At 33.3% G+C, this 20,636-nt stretch overlaps 1 protein-coding gene across 4 annotated transcripts in view; it reads left to right on the forward strand.

The window, feature by feature from the left end:
- The window catches only part of jus (julius seizure), a 27,722-nt gene continuing 7,086 nt past the window's right edge, over nucleotides 1–20,636 (forward strand). Inside the window, exons 1-6 of one of the 4 annotated variants that reach the window (XM_067350485.1) lie at nucleotides 5–716; nucleotides 14,985–15,137; nucleotides 16,010–16,150; nucleotides 16,804–16,918; nucleotides 17,773–17,960; nucleotides 20,386–20,425. In XM_067350485.1, coding sequence (XP_067206586.1) covers nucleotides 560–716; nucleotides 14,985–15,137; nucleotides 16,010–16,150; nucleotides 16,804–16,918; nucleotides 17,773–17,960; nucleotides 20,386–20,420 — 789 coding nt within the window. In that variant the 5' untranslated portion in view covers nucleotides 5–559 and the 3' untranslated portion in view covers nucleotides 20,421–20,425. Of the gene's footprint in view, nucleotides 717–14,984; nucleotides 15,138–16,009; nucleotides 16,151–16,803; nucleotides 16,919–17,772; nucleotides 18,000–20,385; nucleotides 20,426–20,636 lie in introns of all 4 variants that reach the window. The other 3 variants (XM_067350484.1, XM_012369910.2, XM_012369912.2) reach the window with 3 other exon arrangements.

The raw sequence follows: 20,636 nt of genomic DNA on the forward strand, positions 1-20,636 counted from the left end.
CTCGGAGCGAGTCAGGCCGGTCGTTGCTTGGTGCCCGCGCCTTTCCACTGCGCTACGCGGCACAATCGCACGGGGTACGTACGACGGCGCGAGCGTACCGGAACGACGGGAGCAGGGATCGTCGCGTCGACCGTCGTCTTCATTCGGACTTCGAGCTTTATCGTGCGATCTGAAATCGCGCGCATCGCAACTCCGCAAATCGTAACGCGCACACACCGCGCTCCGTGATCCGCGAGCGAGCTTGACGGCGCCAGCGGCGTGGATCTTTTGAACGACAACAAGGGGGATTGCTAGATCATTTTGGCGCGGGGGGTGATCCACGCGGGCGGAAAGGGGAGAAAGAGCTACGACGTCGGGTTCTGCGGCGGCGACTATGCGCGCGATCGATCGCGTACACCTCCGCGATCGGCCGGAGATGTGATACCGGAAGTAGGCCAGGCAGGGTTGACCTGCGTGGGCGTGCAGGTACGGCATACGGTCGCGGGTGCGTGCGTGCGTGCGAATACGACGCGTAGGCCGCAGGTGTGCCGCGTGGGGCCAGAAGCCAGCAGTCGTAGAGATGCGCGTCGCCGCGACGACCTGTCCGTTGCCGACGTGCTCGTCGTCGGGAACAACCCCCTGCAGTACCATCGCCGTGCGTCTACTCTACGTCCTCCTGGTCTCCTCCTGGATTATCCTTGATCAACCAGTTTTAGGATTGCCGGATTCTGTGGAAGGTGAGGATTTATGTAATAATGACTAATGCTCGTTGTTGCATGCTGTTTACGACCTTGTTTGGGATCTTGTGCGAGGCGTGTGTGATTTTTTCCAGCCGCGCTAGATGTAACATTTCTAACCGTATCAAGCATGGGCGAGAAACATTTGAGACATTTTAATTGAAGTTAGTTATGAATATTTATATGTTAAGTAAATTATTTCTCACGCTGATAATTATTATCTGTTAATTTTTTTGCACATAATTCTATATAATAATTAATTTCACTTCGCTAATACACTAATATCTATAAGCTGAAAACTGCAAGATTATTTATAAAAGTGTTTTGCTCTTTCTCAGTATTCGCAGATAAAAATAGTCTGTTCAATATAATGAAAAACAGAACCCTTGTGTTCTTAAAAGCAGCAAAGTGGAGTTATTTTTTATTCACATCCGCTTTAGCATACGATGTTCATACAATTTTTATTCTTTAATATCAAATACGTTTATATTAAACAAAACATATTAAAGATTAAGTTTGACATTAGAAAATATATAAACCATTGGAATGAATATTTAAATGAATGAGATGAATAAGATTTTAAGTTTGCTTTGTTGATGATGACATTGCACGTGAAAGATATATTGCAAACTGCATATGTTGCATAAGCATGATTGATTAAACGATATCGCATAATTCTCGCAATAAATAACGTGAAACGTAACGTGAAGATTTTATTTCCGCTTGGTGTTGTTCAAAAACATTTTATTCGCTTAAGATAGAATGTTGTCAAGTGATGCGGTAAAGTTGCGACGCCTTTTAACAATTCTGTAATTAACAGATATCAAGCTACTAGAGTGAAAAAATTCACTTTGCAAATGAAATGGAATTATCTGCGAGATGTGTGTTTGATAAATTGTTTCCTTATCTTATCCTGTGCAATTACATAATGCGCGCACCACACGAAGGACATAATGTTGCATTAAAATGCAAATGAATGTTCTTTATAAATTACATAGTTGCGAATAATTAGCATGCAAGTCGTTCATCATCGACGGATTAGCGCTGGATTTGTTGATATGTAATATTAAAATATTCAAACATTACAAATAATATTATATCAATCATGCAATGATATCCACGGAAAGTGATTTTGATGAAGAAAAGTTTAAAAGATTTATCTAATTAAATTTTCAAAGCTTATGGACCTGCCTATTTATTAACTTCGACATTTCAAAATAAATATTGATTACACACATACACACACACATACACACACACACACACACACACACACACACAGACAGCAGCGCGTAAATAATATAAACTTTTTCCTCGATTTATATACCTCTCTTACGCGTTATGATTCCGCAAAAACTCTTATATATTGGGAATATAAATTACTTCATTATCTTGAAACGTGGCTGTTTTCCGTGATTTGTGCCTTGGAAATCTGACTCTGTCTGAAGAAAGAAAACTTCTATGTAAATCGAGAATGTGAACAATTTTTTACATAACAATTCTGATACAATAATCTTTCCTTTAACGAATAAGTTTAAATGATTTTAGTTAATCCGCTCCGAAAATACGAGACGTATTAGCATAATCTTTCAAAACTTCTGAAAGCAGCTTCACATTTTCGCATTTGCATATGAAAAGTTGATCTGCTTATCTGTTTATCCATAATTGTTCTCGTGTTCGTTTAAAGTTTATTCAGATTAATCGTTATAAAAGAAGCAACTTACACAATTTTAATGTTTTGTCTAGCTCTGAATATTCTTTCGCAATTTTTCGGTATGCTATTTAGCTTTCTGACATCCTTCATCTTTTATTCATCTTGATCCGCGCAGTTTCTGTAAACTAACACTCGTTCAGAAAGAATATGTGAATCTTATGTTTCTTTTTGCTGAAAATCTGTTAGTTTAGTGCTTCGCATTTATGATACATTCAATTTATTTCAATTTATTCGAGTTAATGCGTTTCTCAATACGTACATTTTTCAATGGTATCCCGAAATAAACTCAGAGTATTGAAAATTTTAGTGGCAAAAATTTTTTTTAATCACTGAAATTTGTTAAAAATTAAAGTAAGCTTGATGTTAATCCTTTACGATTCATTATGATTTTGGAACACATAAAGAGATATTAAATTGTTATTTAATAGCCTATTTCTGTCAAAAGGTTCACAAGACATGATATTTGTAAATTATAATCACTATTCTCATTATTTAAAACATTCGTATATATATTTGTTGTCATAAAACATATCGTCGAGTTTATTTAATCGGAGGTGCAAAAAGTTAAATCTTTTTTTGAGAAATAAAGTTTCCATACACACAAATATAAAACGGCAATAGTTAATTATGATTTATTACGAAAAAACAATACAATGCAGCAAATAAAAACATTTGCAATATAACAAAACCTGTTGCGGAATAAAGGCCGAAAAATTATTTGCGCCATTCTAGACTCGTTAGGTGTTTCTTTTGATTTATTTATGTTTTTGTCCTGATTGACGTGCGAGGTTGATTAGGATATATGATATTTATCTCAATTTCACAATTACCTTGATTGACACTCGCTTTATTATGTTTCGACACGTTCATTGTCAGACTGTTGCGCTCGATCAATCAAATCAGGATGTATGCGATCTCATTTACTCTCTCTCTCTCATCCGTCCTTTTGCTGCAGATTTGTTGGATTAGTGTTAATCACCAGCTGTGCTTTCTGTATTTATTATGTGCCGCAGAGGTGTTATCTCTGATGAAGTCAATCAAATTATCGAACGATTTGTCTCGACTTAATTCATGTTTTAGAGATTTTAATTTTGTCTTAGGTCTACTAATTCAGAACAGCATTTTAATAAATGCTAGATTTTGCAAAAAATATTTTGAGACTATTGCAAAAATTATAATAATCCATTTATTACAAAATAACTTTTCCATATTATTCGAGTCTCAAGCAATGGAAAGATTTAAAAAATATCGAAATCTGAATCTTTATTTTTCTATTTTTCAAATATCTTTTGTATCTTTCTGCTCTGTGTGCATATTTGAATATACCGTTTAAACATAGTATTTTTTTAGAAAATATTTTTCTTTGCCATATATAATTTTTTATTTTGTTTGTTGTATAACACTCGTGTTGTCGAATTTCTATCGACTGTTCTAATAAAGTTTGCGATTCAAACTTTCTCCGAGTTTGCTAAGTTAGATCTCGGTATTGTTGAAGTTTCGGTATTGTTGGATTTTTGTCAACCTCGATTCATAATTCTACCGCTTTTTGAATTATTACAACAATCGTTTTTGCCTGACTGGGCAAATTGATTACTTAATTTAATTATGTTTTCTCGTTAAAATAAGTGAAAAAGAAATGAATCACAACGCGAGAGGAATATTTCAAGATAATTTTATAATATTCCATAATATTTTGCGGTAAATAATTTCAAGCCAATTTTGTAACAAGCTCTGAACAATTTACTCGCATAGATAATGACATGTTCCGTGTCGAGCCGTTTTTGCGTGTCTTTCCAGTCAGCCTGCGTGCATCATCGATGGCTCACGCTGGCGCATTTATTATTTGAGCTCAAAACGTACATGTTACAATAAATTTAAAATTGAAAAATGTATTATTATCAAAATAGAAAGACATTTTACAAAATGCAGTGTAGAACAAAAAAGATAAGTAAAATTGTGAAATGTATGATAATATACTCTTTGTTATTTCAAAATATTAAATGACCTGAATGGGAAGTTCAACGCGAGCACCGACGGTACACGCGGCACGTGTCAAGTGCAAAGCAAAGCCATCTTTGTATTTTAATGAAAGATTCTCACATACCTCGAGGTAGCGCTTCATTCCCTCTCGGTTATTTTCTCGTAATACAACAGAAATGTCATCACGACTAGTGACAAATTGCGCTCGGAGAATATTGGAAACTGGTGACATCAATTTATATCCATTATTGATGAATCGGATTTCTCGGTCTTCTGCTAGCACTCGCGAATAAATATTGCAAGTCTGTTTATTATTTATCACATTGGCAGAAATTTTGCTACAAAAATTATATGATTGTACATTGCTTCGATATTGGAACTTCGCACAGCTGAGTTGATCATATGAAGCGTATGATGTATTGACGGACCAATAGAACGTTTGCTACACTTTTAATCAAAAGATTACTTCGTATTTTACGAGACAAGTTGATATAACGCTTATCTACATGGTACAGATGAGTTATAACCTGAACTTCGAAGATGCATTCACAAATTGCATTACATGCAGCAGCGATAACGACACACTAGTGTTCATAAAATGATCGATTTCGATCTGCATTTAATTCTTGAAAAAAATATATAAAATACGATACAAAAAAATATAATACATTTAGAAAATGTAATAAAATTTGAATTCAAAACTGTATCTATGTCTCAACTCTTGCAAAAATTCAATGGACCGTAAGTTTTCTCATCACATCAGCGAGCATAATTGCGTGAGTTTGGAAGAGCGATTTCACTGTGCAATATGGAATCTGCTTATGACGATTGCGCGATGAGGTTTCATACGTCGTATCTTATATTACATCAAATTTGATCAAATCGCGCTGACCTCAACAGTGGCACCGTGCCAAGCCAATCTTAAACAAGCCCGTATCGACTGCTCTCTGTGATATCGAAGCAGGAGCATCAGGTAGACAGGTGTGTACAGTCGGAATAATCCCGCGAGATGAACGCTCGACGAGAGATGCGATAGACCGCCCTTCGATTTCGCAAAGTCGAAATCGATGTCGGTTCTTGCATATGCATAAGGCGGAGTTCGAGATACCGTTAATGATTAACTCACACGCTCGACTGTTGCACGCTCGGCTTACGTCTTACTCTGCGCGATAGGTCCGTCAATGGGCGACAGGGCGTAAACTCTACGTCGGATTTTGCCGCATTATATTGAGTTGGAATAGTTTACATTTGTATGTAAATAGTGAAATAAAAAAGGAGTCACACAATTACTGAGATGCAAACATAAGTCTGTTGTGTGAAAAAAGGCATATTCTAAATGTACATTACATATTTTAAAAAGTACCTCTATTTGGCATTACATTGGCGGTTTTAAAGATTCCATCTAAAAAATACATTCAGCCTTGCAAAAAAAAAAAAAAATGCAGGAAAATAGTTGGACGTTTATCTTCACTTTATCTTCTATTCTGTGATGCAAAACATCAATATGCCATTTTGTGCAAATTTGCACCTTTTGTGCAAATTGTTTATCTTATCGAAACGTGTTAGCTAATTAGTTATTCAATTCTGAAAACTCACAGCCTTTCAACTTTGGCAAATGAATTATTGATATAATTAACATTGATGTCGTTAATGCGCGAATATTACAGAATTTCTTAGTAAAAACTGATTAATGTTTTTAAATGCGTAAGCAACGTCGTTAAGTTTTTCAATTAAAATGCAAAATAAAATTACTTTTATCGGAAACGCTGAACGCAATAGTTCGAACTATAATACAAAAACAAGAGATGCGAGATACGTGTGTAGAGCGCTAAGTATAAAACATCCCAAATAGATCAATAAACGATATACGCAAGCCTTGTATACATAGCCGTTATTTATTTACGTCATGTAGCACGTATCACTTTTTCCATTACGGTTCATCACAACATTCTATAAAGATTAGTCTAAAAGGATATTATATTGATCATTTATACTTTTTTCCTCTCTCTTCTCTCTCTCTCTCTCTCTCTCTCTCTCTCTCTCTCGCTACATTATCATAATAATTTTCAAAGAAATCAACTTTGCACACTCGTTGCTAAGAGAAATATTTATGTTGCATATTTGAAGTGCTTTTAGCCCAAATTTCCCAGGCAAAGTTTGTCACACAAAATTTCTTGATATATTCATGAAGCATGTTGCTACGTTCTTTCTTAATATAAGAAAGTGAGAAAGCTCTCTATGAACAAGATAAATGTTTGTTGAGCCGTAGAGCGTGAAATTGAGTGTGCAATATATGTAGTATCAAAATATTAATTAGTAATTTGTATTGAAATTTGTATTAAACTTCTTCAACAAAAAATTTCTTAAATTATTATCAAGCATTGGATTTATCAATTGTTATTATTATGCGTTTTTTTATTTACTAATCATAGATACTTTTGGATCCAAGCGCTTTTGAAAAATTCTCATAATTTTACAATATTCACACACTTTCTGTAAAAATTGTATGTATTAGGTTTATTGTTATAACTCAAAGAGAAAAATGAACACTTTATAGTCCTTGCAGAAGTATTGAAGTTTATATCTTCTTCATATATTTGCTATTTGGTTTGGATTCCACAGATAACACAATTTTATGTGAATATAGGCAATGTCACATAAATATGAGTTTACTGATTGTGAGATACGTAGACTTTTTCAAACAACAGAAAATTCCAAACAATGTTTAGAAAATATCTGCAACGCGTTAAAAAAATCAGAGTGTTTTTTTTCACGTTTATGTCGTTTGAATTCGCTTTTCTATTTATTAGCGCACATAATTTCCCACTTATGCGTGCGTGAATCACCTTGATGTGCATTATCGTGCCTTTACACTGGAATGATCGATATCTTGGGATATTACGTCCTGAAGCATCGCAATAGTCACGTTTCTGCGACATAGATGCACCGGGAGCTTAGCTCACAAGCTGACACGTTGACACAAAGTACATTCAGTGCGAGATTCAAGGCTTTACAATACATTAAAAGATTTAAGGGATGTAAAAATAATTTTTCTCATGTCACATTTTTGCGCGAAATTCACTGGCATTAAACTTTTAAAATATGTCACAATAGTATTATTGCTTATACTTTATACAATTTGGTGAAACATTTCAATTATTTCAACTTTTATATTTTAGTTGCATCTTATGCAATCACTTATAAAAGTAAAAACTACAAAAAGAAAAAAAAAGAACAAGAACAAGAAACTTTGTAATACTTTTTTTGCAACTAATATGCATTTATATAGAATATAAGGCATGGATATAAAAAAAGAGTTGTACTTTCCGCAAAATGTCAAGTACAAATGTCTGATGTGGAAAAATAATCGCGTCCTCTTTTGGAATGCATTTGCTGTAATAGTCTCTATATGGCAAGGTAATGCGCAGGAAAGTAGACTAGTCGACACACGTATTTCTGGATGATGTAGTTGTTCAATCGCAGACCTTACCTTGCTGACAAAATTATAAACTACCGCGCATAATAATTGGGTGAAATATGCTCCAATTCTAGCGATAGTAACTTTAGCATGACTGGAAAGCTTTAGTACTCTATGTTAGTTGTTTTAAACTTAGTTCCAGCTGACTCTGCGCGACTTACGAATAGCAAATCGATTATGTCGCAAATAATGAAAATTTGTACTTACATTGTCAACTCAATTACGTCAGAAAAAATTCGCAATTTTCCGCCAGTTATTTTATTCACTATGAGATTATGATATCGCGCGTCCTCGCTTTTCAACTTTATATAACACTGTATTGTTGAACAAGTAAACAATCGATATTCTTTTTTTTCTTTTTCGCGAGATATTTTGCATTTTACATAAGCCTTTTTCCTCGCCACGTTTCATCTTCCTTTCGAGAAGTAAGGATCCGCCAAATGTATTTGTAAAAGTAGTGCGCGGGCGCGATATGTATCACGCGTGTCTTCATATTTCCGACGACTGCTATTTCTTACTGAATTATGTATCGCGTTACTCGCCTAGCAAAGTAGCCTCCACGGTTTTCTTTCTCCCTTAACTCGTGCGTGAAAGTTTAAACAACGCCGGCGCAAGTTTTAATCACTGTCAAGTATCGATCGCACTGAGTGCTATCGCGTTTTTTTTTTTTTCTTTCTTTAACATCGGCAACACGCATTCTGTAATATGGGCGGTATTTTTTGCATTATGTTGCATTTAATAGAGTATCGTTATTCTTGTTCATTCCGCATTGAATATTATAAATATCGCCACTGCTCGATATTTATTAGACAGGTATCGAACGGCATGTTCGTTGCATGCGCACTTTTTGAAAGCGCTAATTACGGAAATGAGCATGTGCTTTTATCTCGCGAGGTAGATACTTTCGTTCGTTCGTAAGGGCGGATTAGAGCGATGTTATCGTCGACTTACGGTCTGCGCTTTTTATTTTCTAGAGATCTATTTTCAGTGCGGCAGCCGACCAATGCCGACACAAAAGATAATGCATACTATAGATACGTGTACAACTAGTACTTCGTGGCACTTAATTACGTCGGACATCTCCAAAGAGTTACACGTGTTGAAGCCTCTTTTTCTTCTAGAGTTAGAACGTAATTAGAACACGCGCCTTGAGATGGGCTCTTCTTCTAAAATAGTTAAACTCATGCCTTCTTGTGCGGGATTTGGCGCAACGGAATGCAATCAGCCAACTGCATTCGCGTTGCGCATTTTATTTATTCATGAATAAGATATTTCCCAAACGTGCTTCAGCTTCTAGCACGATTAATACACAGAATAATGTTCGTGGCAATAAGTGTCTATATGACAGAGTAGCTGTATATTAAGCTTAAAATTTTAATATTTGTTCAAAGCAAGGGTTGAGAAAAACATTGTTGGAAAGTTTCGCGGAATATTTTGTTTGCAACTTTATTTCTAAACGTAATTTTATGTAATCTTTCCTTTTATCTTTCCGCATAACAACGAGGTAAACGAACGCTCGGGTTGCAACAGACATAAAGTTACTGCAGTCTGCACTGCGGATTCACGTGCACCCAACTTTCCCGATAACATGCACAATTACACACGTTTGAAAATCGAAATTGTATTAAGTAAAATATCGCTAATGCAAATGCAAATAGTGTAATAAGTGCAATGAATGTAATATTCCGACCGAATGTAATGAAGCAATAATAATTTGGAAGCAATTATAATTAAATCATTAAAGTAATAACGGTGATACGGAATTATTATATTATGTTATTTGTGACTGCAATTAAGTTTCTATCAAAAAGTCAATAAATTAATTACTTTCCATCATTCTTTACAATATTTAGTGACGTTTGTAATTAGCAATAATTACTAATATTACGTTTTGCCATTATTGCTTTAATCTTTCAACGCAAGCAAAATTAATTTCGTGGTCGCTCAATAAATTTCATAAAAAAACTGCGTTTGATAGTAAACTGCTTGCGGCATTTGTTAAACGCGAGAATCGATTTGCACCTACATTTCGAAAGAAGTTGGTTGCTTCTCGTGCTTTGCATTGCTTATAGCTATCTGTTGCAAGGTATTCCTCAAAATACGTTACGTTATGTCTTTTTCTTCGCGGCAAACACATTGCTCGCTTTCCAGCAAAATTTACTAGCTGCAAAAGCACGATTTTGAGATAAAAAAGATCTGAAAACGAAATTTTAACCATTATATTTATCACATTAGCAGTATCTTCTCAAATTAATTGTCACTATTATATTTACTGACATTTCTTTTGTTGCGTTTATGATAATAAGTTTATACATGATAATTGTAAATCGTTGTTTGGATTACGATATTATTGAACGACGTTTTCTAAGACAACTAATTGCTCGTTAAACTCTACAGGTTCATTGGTTTTATCTCATCTCCAGTGTGTAATCATTGGAAGGAAATTGTGATGTATACCGTTATCGAGCAAAAGTTGAAATAACTCGTAAAGCTCCAATTAATAAACACGATGCGACCGGCAGTTAGTTGAGTGTCCTAATTTCACGGCAATGATACTGGCAGGGAAAATAAAAGAATTTTTTCATTTTTCTTTTCAGATTTACTTTCACAGTAATCCGGAAACTAACTAGAAATTTAAAGAGAATGAAGATTACTCACATTGTTTATATACCCAGCAGTAAATTTCTAGACAAATTCTGTAAAGAAATATTTAATGCGATTAATCACGATTTAATTTTAAATATTATTTTATCTTTCATCTTGGCAATTAAAACTATACGTATTCGAGCGATCGAAATGTTTTTAATACATTATTATCTCTTCGACCTGCAGGTATTGAAATCTGTGTTTGTTTGGCAGATGTTAGATTTTAGCCTCGTTAAAAGGTTCGTCCCACAAAAAGGATTGTAATCTATGTATAAGTTCGAAGAGGATTGCGTGCTGTGACGACGACGATGTCGCGATATTAACACGCTCGCACGCAAGTTCATAGAGCCGCTTGCACTTTTTGTCATTAACGTTATTATGCGCCTTTTTCCAGCGGGGAAAAAAATACGGACATCGATTCCGATGACACGGATAAAAGGCGGTAGAAATTTATCTTCCTATAAACGTTCTGTCGTTGTGCGCGACCGTGATGATACTCGATCCACGCAATTAAGAATCCGATGCCGCTAAATCGAGCTCGCATTTTATTTTCATCCCGCGAATCGATCTCTTTTCCGACTACGAGTTCATAGCTATGAGTGCGCTTATTATGCTACTGTTCGTGTATTAAATGTTGACCGCATTTCTTGGACAGTTGTGTTTCTTCGCAATATGCTTAATCCACCATATTTACGCTTCGTGTTTTAGGAGAAAAAAAACTTAATCTTTTTAGATGTAATGATTATTATAAATTTAAAAGAATATTATTATGGTTTTTATTTGAGACGTTAATATTTAATAAAATTTAACAAGAATTTGAAATTATCTTTGTTTGCTCTTCCACGTTTCTGAATTTTTGTGTACAAATTGACGCTTGATAACGCAAACATTTTATATAATACAAGGAAGGCAATTTAATACTCAAAAGTGATGGGCATCTGACTTTAAGAACAAATTTGAGTTGGTCGGTTCTGGCCGTAGTTTATATAATGCGCGTATATGAAGTGGAACACATAAATACGAGTAACCGCAGACTGCCTATTTCGACGATCGTACCGATTCCGGAATTCCTGTTCTCCAGAGAATCGTAACTCGCACGTCAAACTCCTTTCGTGAGATGCATGTTCGAAAAAGACTCTTTAAATTTCCGCCTCATTTATCACATTTTGAAATTCAAGATGTAAAAGAGTTAAAGGAGAAGTAGAGAGAGAGAGAGAGAATAAATTTAGAATCAATTTTTAAATTGATATGAAAGTTAAATATTACAATTATAGAGAACTATGTTATTAAAAGAAATTGGTACAAAGATACTAAGTATTATGCAAAAAAATTTTAACACTTTCGCGATTGTTATGTGTTCGGATCTGCTCAACGCTTGGAGCCCACTCTATTATATTGAACTGAATCCGATATTTCATATTACACGACTTAATACAATGATGCAAAAAACAGTAAGCGTAAAATTACGTGACCGCCTTCTGATTTATATCGAAGCATAAACGTAAAAATTCGTGACCGATTCCTAACTTATACCAAAATATAAACGTAAAAATACGTGAAAGTGTTAATAAAAAAAATCTTATATGATTAGTCTGGACTATTGGTAGAGAATAGTCTGATTCGTCGTCAAAACAAATCGATATTTTAATAAGCAATGTATCTATTCGCGTGTCAATTCGTCATAAAGCCTTTTATCGAGCTTCAGATAAACTCGACATTAGTTATCCCCGAGTATCGGAAAAAAATGTCTTTCTCCATACGATTGTTGCTGTATCAATATCCAGTTTTTAACAGAAATTTTTAATCTACTTGGGAAAAATCTTTTGCCAGAATTTTTAACGGAAACTTTTAATGTTATAATATAATAAAAGGGTAGTTTAATTAAATTTTAATAATAATTGTAAATTTTCTTCGTTTACAATTAGAAATTTCTAAATTTTTATAAAGAAATTGCAGATTAAAAGTTTCTCGGATGATGCAATGAATAATTAACAAAATAGCGGTAACATTATCTTCTTTTAAAAGAAAAATGAATTGATGTTCTTGTACACTGCATTTTGAAAGTATGTTATTAAAATGGTATTAGTTGAACTGGAAGTGATTAATTATCAATCTTTTTACATCGCGAGAACAAAGTATCTATGCTAAAGTATAAAAGAATCCACGCAAAGGTAAAATGGGGTATAATTGCACCGATGAAAGCTATACATCAAAGTAAAGAGATTCATTTAATATTCATTCAATATGAAGAAAATTAATTAACGTTCACGAGAAGCTTCACAAATATCTAAAAATTGGGACATTATTTTTAGAATAAACGATTGAATACCGATGTTATAAACTCTATCCGCCGCGCTATTAAATTACACCTGCCAATGCAATTATTCCTTCTAGACAACAATATTTTAATAATTTATTTACTGTTCATATTGTAGTCATAAGTGCAGTCTATCGCGCGTTTCTCGATTTGATTTTCGGATCACTGAGCCGATTAAAAGGCATGCACGAACGTGCAGAAGTGTATGCAGCCTTCAAGTGGGCGCACGCACGCGGGTCAGAAAGTAATTCAAAAGAGAAAAGGGGGTAGTCGACGACGGCGTTGGTGGCGACGGTAGGCGTGGGAGGTTTTGCACGTGAGAACATTGGCGTCATGCCATAGCGAATTGACCCACTTTTAACGCGTAGATTGACCCGCCTGGCGCCATTTTAACTTTGAGCCGTCGAATAGTCGCCACCCTTGATTCAGTTTTTCCAAGTCATAGAACAGATCGTTTAGTTTGAGAAAACTAACATTTCTTGAGAATTTTTAGCATGACATAATAAAGGTAATCTGTGGAAGAGAGAATAGTATTAAAATAAAAATAAAATAAATTTATAAAAATGTTGTTTAAAATTTTCACTTTATAGAGTAAAGCAAGATTCTCATTATACAAATAATTTTAAAAGTAAAACTCTGTTTGACTCTCTTTCTTTTATGTACTTGCAATTATTTCTCGTTTAATATGGTTAGTAAAATCATATAAACAGCAGATTTAATAGCAATCATCCATTTGTTAATTTAATTAAAGAAGGCTGTTATATGAAATTTGTTATATTGCTTACAACACGAAAGAATATCAAGTTAAATATCTGTGCATAATTAAAATTGGCACTATACACTAATTAAATTTCTGCGGTTGACCAACCAACGATACGTGTGTAAACCTCCTAGAGTGTACGCAGGGTATACACATTGCTTGTGATGTATGTAGTCGTTGTTTGCAGCTCTGTATAATATCAATATGATCTCAATCAACGGCATAATGTTACAAATTCAAAAAACAATATTATTCCTTAAACAGATTACTATTAATGCCAAATCAGAGGAATTTTAAAACAATATTTGAATAACAAAAAATTAAAAATTTTCATGATGATTGATTGTAATCGCAATTTTGTAATTAACAGTTCGATTTAAATCGATCCCTTAATTCTATTTATTTACACCCTATTGCGCTGCAATATCTAGCGACTGCGTTTTTATTCGACAATAAGAGATGCATGCTTTGAGAATGAAAACAGGTCGAAAAAATTGTGACAGAAATGAAAGAGTTTGCTTTTGGCGAGCTAGATTTATTTCATCTTTTTTAACGGCGCGCGAAGATTACAAAGCCATCTTTCCAAATCGCGCGCAGTATTATCCAACGAGTCCTTCGGTCCTCTCTTGAATACGATAGCGTGGAAGTAGGTGAGTCATTATTCACCGACAATGCAGCAATCAAACATCTCTGTCACCTTGAAAAAGGGGATATTCAGCTCTTTTGCAAAACGTCACTGACATTTTGTTAAAAAGTTCTCTTCATCGAGAAATATCGATAAATCTACAGTTATATTGTTGTCAAATTTATTACATCTCTCTTTTTATGCAAATGCATATTTTTTGGCTTTTACACTAGTTTACAAGTCAAGGAAATATTTTTGCATTGTTATCGCAACGGTAATATCGTGAGAGAACCTTACGGAGAAAATTATTCATGGATAAATTCTTGTTTCGTTTTTTCTTTTTCCTTCTCTCTCTTCTCGTTACTCGGTTCGCGCATTGTATTTGGTATTGGAATTTTTATCAATAATAAAATTTCGAGTAACTAAGCTAAAATACGTGACGTCATGTTTTGATTCTGTGAAATTGCAATCCGCGCGGGTGGGAAAAATTACGAAGCAATATAAAGAGGAAAGATAAGTAACTCCGGAGTCAATATGTACTTGTCGAATGGATGGAGCGGTAGCTTCATCCGATGTCATATCATGTGAGTACTTATGTGGAAATATTTCTTATTCAACTTTGCGTGGGCCTTCAACAAATTGGGAGATGAACGAAGACTTGTTAAACATAATTATGTGCAAAAGTGTATAATATTGAGCGTGTAAAAGCTTTAGAATCTTACCTTTCTTAATTACATTTTTTTTTCAGATTTATCCGGCAGAGGCACAAAAAAGTTTGGCGATGATTGCGAGGTGGACAAAGAGTGCGGTTTCGGAGGTTCTTATTGTGAGACAAAAAAGAAGAAGTGTATTTGTAAAGAAGAATTCGAGGCCACCAACCATATTGACAAATGCGGACACGGTAAGCTTTTTTCTGTTTTGTCCTTTGCGTGATATTTTTTTATGACCGCACGTGTGTAGTAAGCTATAAAAGTCTCGAAAGAGCATCTTGACTTATATAAAAGAAATTAAAGTGGCTTTTGTTTCAAAGAACTTTCAAACTGCAGCATTATGAAATGTCGTGTGCATCAACATTATTAATAATTTATTAATTTATTTATAGTTCTTTAAGCAAATTTTTTAAATATTCTAAATTTCTTCAATTCTAAACTATAATTTTTTCACAAAATAAAATTTAGTAAATAAGGAAATTTTACGCAAGTTGAATAAACCTGTACATATGTCAATGCAATTAATTTATTTTCGTGAATGCTTACTAACTAAATGAATTAGTGCTATCTTAATCGAAAATAATTCCATTTCCTTCTCGATCGACTTGCCGTACCCACTAATTGCGATTTCGCATATGATATACATATCTCCCAGTAAACCGTGCAAATAATCTCACGATCGAACAAGCTGGGTTGGTTATCATCGTGACTTAGGCAATAATCTTAGCGCATAGAAATATTACAATATGATGAATATCATTGCTGCAATAAACTGACAAGTAAAAAGTAAAGCAAAAGGTTTTTAATATATTTGCTGGGAAAAACAATTTTCAACAATTTTTTCGCGTAACTGTGTCGACAGCTCAAACTATCAAAAAAATTGATCAAAGATTACTTATTCAAAGTATAAATCTGAACTGTAGAAAAACTGTTATTTTATAGTGCAAACATAAAATTTCATTTTTAAATATTTCCAAATATATATTTTATATGTTGCATGTTTTTGATATCTTTTAGTTTAAATTCATAATTAATAACAAAAATTTATCAAATATTATTTTAGCGGCAAACGTGAACGAATCTTGCTTCTTCCACGAGCAATGCGAAGCACGGGTGATCCAAACGGAATGTCGCGACAGCCGGTGCATCTGCCTTTTCGAAAAAGTCCCGGTGACGCAGCCGGATGGTGTAATAACCTGCGTTGGTAAGGAACGGAATCTCCGAGAAACAGAATACGGCAATTTTAATGAAATTTCTTTCATACCGTCATGCTTTCATATATAGTTCAGCGAGAGCTCAAAAATGGAATTAATAAAGCATGCATTCATTTCTCACATGCCAACAACATTCTTCTGGAATGATGTTGGCGCAAAAGGATAAAACTAAAAAGAATATAAAAAATAGCAAGCTTGCATGTATTAATGGAGAATAAGTGAAATAATTTATGGGGAATATATTTTCTCAATTTAATATAGTAACTGTTATAATTTAAAACATCTTTTCTAAAGCTTGCTTTGGATCTTTCATTTAATTGTCAGAGAAATTGAGATAAAATTTTATTTCTAACTTTACATTATATAAAATATTTGAAGAATCGGGATACACATATACAAAATACGCGTTACTAAATAGATATATTTTTTGTACATATGTATTCTCTTTTTTTTTATATTTTTGTATTTCATTCCGACTAAATTTATTATGGATTTATGTTTATACTTCATATATTTTAATTTTACGTCGTTCTTTTGTTTTACATTGTTTGTTTGACTCTTAATTCCCTTAGGATAGGTCAGATTTAATTTACGACTTTTTAGTTTTGCGGTCTCTCGTGTAAACCGACGAATTTATTTCCAGCGGAGATCAAAGAACCGCCCAACCTCCGGTACATCGATCCGGCGATGATTGGTGTTCTCGTTGGCATGGCACTGATGTTCATCATTATTTGCGTCGTTCTTAGACTCTTCAGCAAGTAAGTAAAACGGTTTAATTGATATTATGCAAATAATCATATACATAATATATATTTATACGTTAAATGCATTCATTATTTTTAAAGTGCACAAATAAAATATGCAAACGTTTTGAATTAGCAAATTTTTCAAATCGCGCTGCGTTAAAATACAACTAAATCTAAATGCATAGCCATAAATAACAAAAATCTTAATTCGAATTTAAGTATGTGAAATAGAAATGAAAAATTGCAAGCTCGGTTTCGAATAGATACGCATCCAATTTAGATATTTATTATATATTTAAAAAATTGCAATGTTAATGAGTGGTGTTCTTTAAAATAATCATTTATTTACTAAATATTTTTATACAATTTAACATGATTAAAGTTTGTTCAATATATCATGTGCTATTGTGTGCGTATTCTGGAAATTAACCAACATTATTCCACGGCGCAATTAATCATAGAGAAACAACTTTGTGCGAACCGCACTTCAACATTTTTAGGTCGACCTCAATTCTATGGAAACTGCTACGCGGTTATTTGTATACATCTACTAATACTACATTTTCTGAATTTTTCAGTACTGCAAATATGTGTACAAAAATGTGACTATAATTTTATATAAAAATTATTTTTTTTGAAACTTTCTATATTATATTATTTTAGCTTATTAAACGGATATAAATAGGAAATAATTATATTTCGGTACATAATTAAATTTTAAAGTCCATGTATATATGTTTTATACATTGCTTTTCTAATTCTACAAACTCTCTTACACACGCAAGAAGTTGAATAGCAAACTCAAAAATGAAAGATGCTAAAAATGAGAGGCGAAGTCAATTTTCATCTGACAAATGAAATTGCAGGGCTCGCTGGCGAGAGAATCGTACCATCTTTAATACACCCAATGCACGACTGATGAATGTCTCGTTGCTGAGAGAGAACAAACTCTTGCACGCCCAAGAGAGACGTGGCTCGAGGGCGAGCGTACGAGCCCCATCGAGGCAACCTTCGATGGCGTCTTTAAGGGCTCACTCGCCGAACGCCTCGCAAGGTGCGAAACACTCTCACCACTCACAGCACAGAGTGAGCCGTACGGGTTTTTCATTCACTTACTAAGCAAGCAACTTGTTTATACAAAGTCTTGTTGAAATAGAGCAAGCGAGACTCTTCTATCTGTACCGAGATATTTCCGATACAGTTCCGTGAAAATCGATGAACTCGAATCGATGCAACAAAAATATTCGACAATTTGCGAGACGAAGTAATGAACAAAATTCGTAAGACAAGAATTTATGGCAATGAATAATATATTTTTTTTTTTAAATAAGAAGATATAGATATTTTAATACACGAATAGCATCCTTTTCAAGATTAGTAATTTAATGGAAATCCATTTTAATCTGCAATCTGAAGTAAAGATATTTTTATTAATATTTAACTGCCGACCTTTATTTTTCAGTACATTTAAATATTTTAGTACACATATTTCTATTATAATAAAGAAAACGTGTATTAATGTTATGAAATATCAGGCAATTAACGAAGTCCATGCGATTTTGCTAATAATAAGCTTTACAAGCAACCGTATAAATTTTGTTGATTACCGGATATGTCTAAAATAATTTTACATATATATGTACTTAATTATACATTGAAAACAGATATATAAATTAAGAATACTTTTATCTTTTTTTTTTTTGGTAATTATTTTTTATCGAAAAACTATTTTTAGCGCCAAGGCTTGATTCACATAGATGGATATTCTTTTTTCTCGAAAAGAATTGTTATTTTTTTTTGTTAGCTATATTTAGCAGTTTACGTAATAAATTTTCAACGTACGCAAATGCAATTTGCGTATTACTTTCTCCTCAATTTAATCAAGTTTTCAAGGATAATTGCAATTGCAATTTTCTGAAGGATTTATACATGATTACGCAATTTGCACATGATCACGTAATTTGATGAGATTATATAATCATCCATCATACTCCATCTTTTGGGATTTAATTTGAAAGATGAGATTTGGTGCATCGATTTTCGAAGGACTGCATGTCTGATACATACGAGTATATACATATATGTAAGGGCGACTATTTATTTATCTGTCTGTCTATCTTTATGTAGCAGAGCTCTCTTCAATCCTTAATGCAGAATCCTTTCAAATTTTAAGCATGTACAGACGCCTGCCAAGAGGGTAGTTATATTGTTGACTAAAATCGGAGTGTTATCTGCATCGCTGAACTCGTTTTCGCAAGTAATATCTTTCTTTCGTCTTTATATGCGCGAATGTTTTGATAAATAAAAAATATATATATTTTTAAAACATTACTACTTCTCTTATATCGTAATTAGCGATACATACAAATTTTTTTATATTTACTATCATATATTATCTATTTTTTTAAATTAAAATTTTATTTATATGTGACTAGTAAATGTATTATTAATAATATACAATATATATTTAGATTATCGAGTGAATTATCTAATTCGCGCAAATATTCATTTTTTTAGTGTCTCAAGCATAAGTTCTCATAGCAATATATAGAGAACATTATTTTTTGTAATTTTTTTTAACAAACTCTCTTTGCAGTTATTATTTAAAGTAGTTGTCCTTAAAGGTCTCGTCTGTAACCACTGTTCTTGACTATACTATAAATCAAGGCTCTCTACTGTAAAAATTTTTTCGATGCGACGGATTTCTTAAGAGGGTGAACGCGATTTCGTGTTATGACGATTTTATGCTCGTATTTGCGATTTATAAATAAGTAAAGCATAAGTACAATACTCTTGAAACTAATGTTTATAATTTTATACAATCTAACTGGCATTTAGAATTTTATAAATCCAGCGTTATACATACTTTGCCCTCTTGAAGATATGTCGCAACTTCAATTTAATAATCTATGAGTTTCATTCTAGACAATTTTCTGTGAACATAGTTTATTGAAGTTTGTGATTATAGTTGCTTGCTATAGTAAAATATCGTTGTTCGCATTCGCACGACGATTCGCTCTCATAGAGATCATTTCTCATTAGAAGGTTTAGATAATTGCAGATAATTGCATACAGAAAATATTGTAATGAAAAGAAACATCGAGAGGGAATAAAAATAAGATATTTAAATTTTTGAAAAAATATTGAGTTTGTTTTTTAAATGAAAATAACTTTTTGCATTGACCAACGTAAATCGGTCGATATTTTTACTTACATTGTCTTATTTAACTCATGCACGTAGAGAATTTAGGAGAGATTTTTACTCCCTCTGACAAAAAGTAGAAAGTGATTATGCAATATATAAATTTTTCAAATTTGAGTTGCAAGCACTTGCATTTGTGTGTTCACATTTGCACACAGAATTCATAAACACATTGAGACAATCGCTATGAAACTTGCAATAATATCATGAAACATTTGTTAATTTTTATCGAATAGTGAAATTGATATAAAAACATCTTTCTTTTCATTCCATACAGACACTAAAAATCATCTACTTCTCACACAGAGTTAGTTAAGGTAATATAATATGTGTAGTATGAAACAAAGTTTATATAAAATTCTTCTTAAAGCTTTACATGTTGTACATAAATTTATTAGCAATAAGCTGCTGCACATTATTAATATTACCTAAATCCTTAAACCGAAACATTGGTCTTTGATGTTTTACGATAATTAAAAATTTTGCAACATAAATAAATACATTTGTATTTATTTTTTTTCTGCTAAT

Source organism: Linepithema humile, chromosome 2, assembly GCF_040581485.1.
Source record: "Linepithema humile isolate Giens D197 chromosome 2, Lhum_UNIL_v1.0, whole genome shotgun sequence".
In the NCBI taxonomy this organism is placed as follows: Eukaryota; Metazoa; Arthropoda; class Insecta; order Hymenoptera; family Formicidae; genus Linepithema; species Linepithema humile.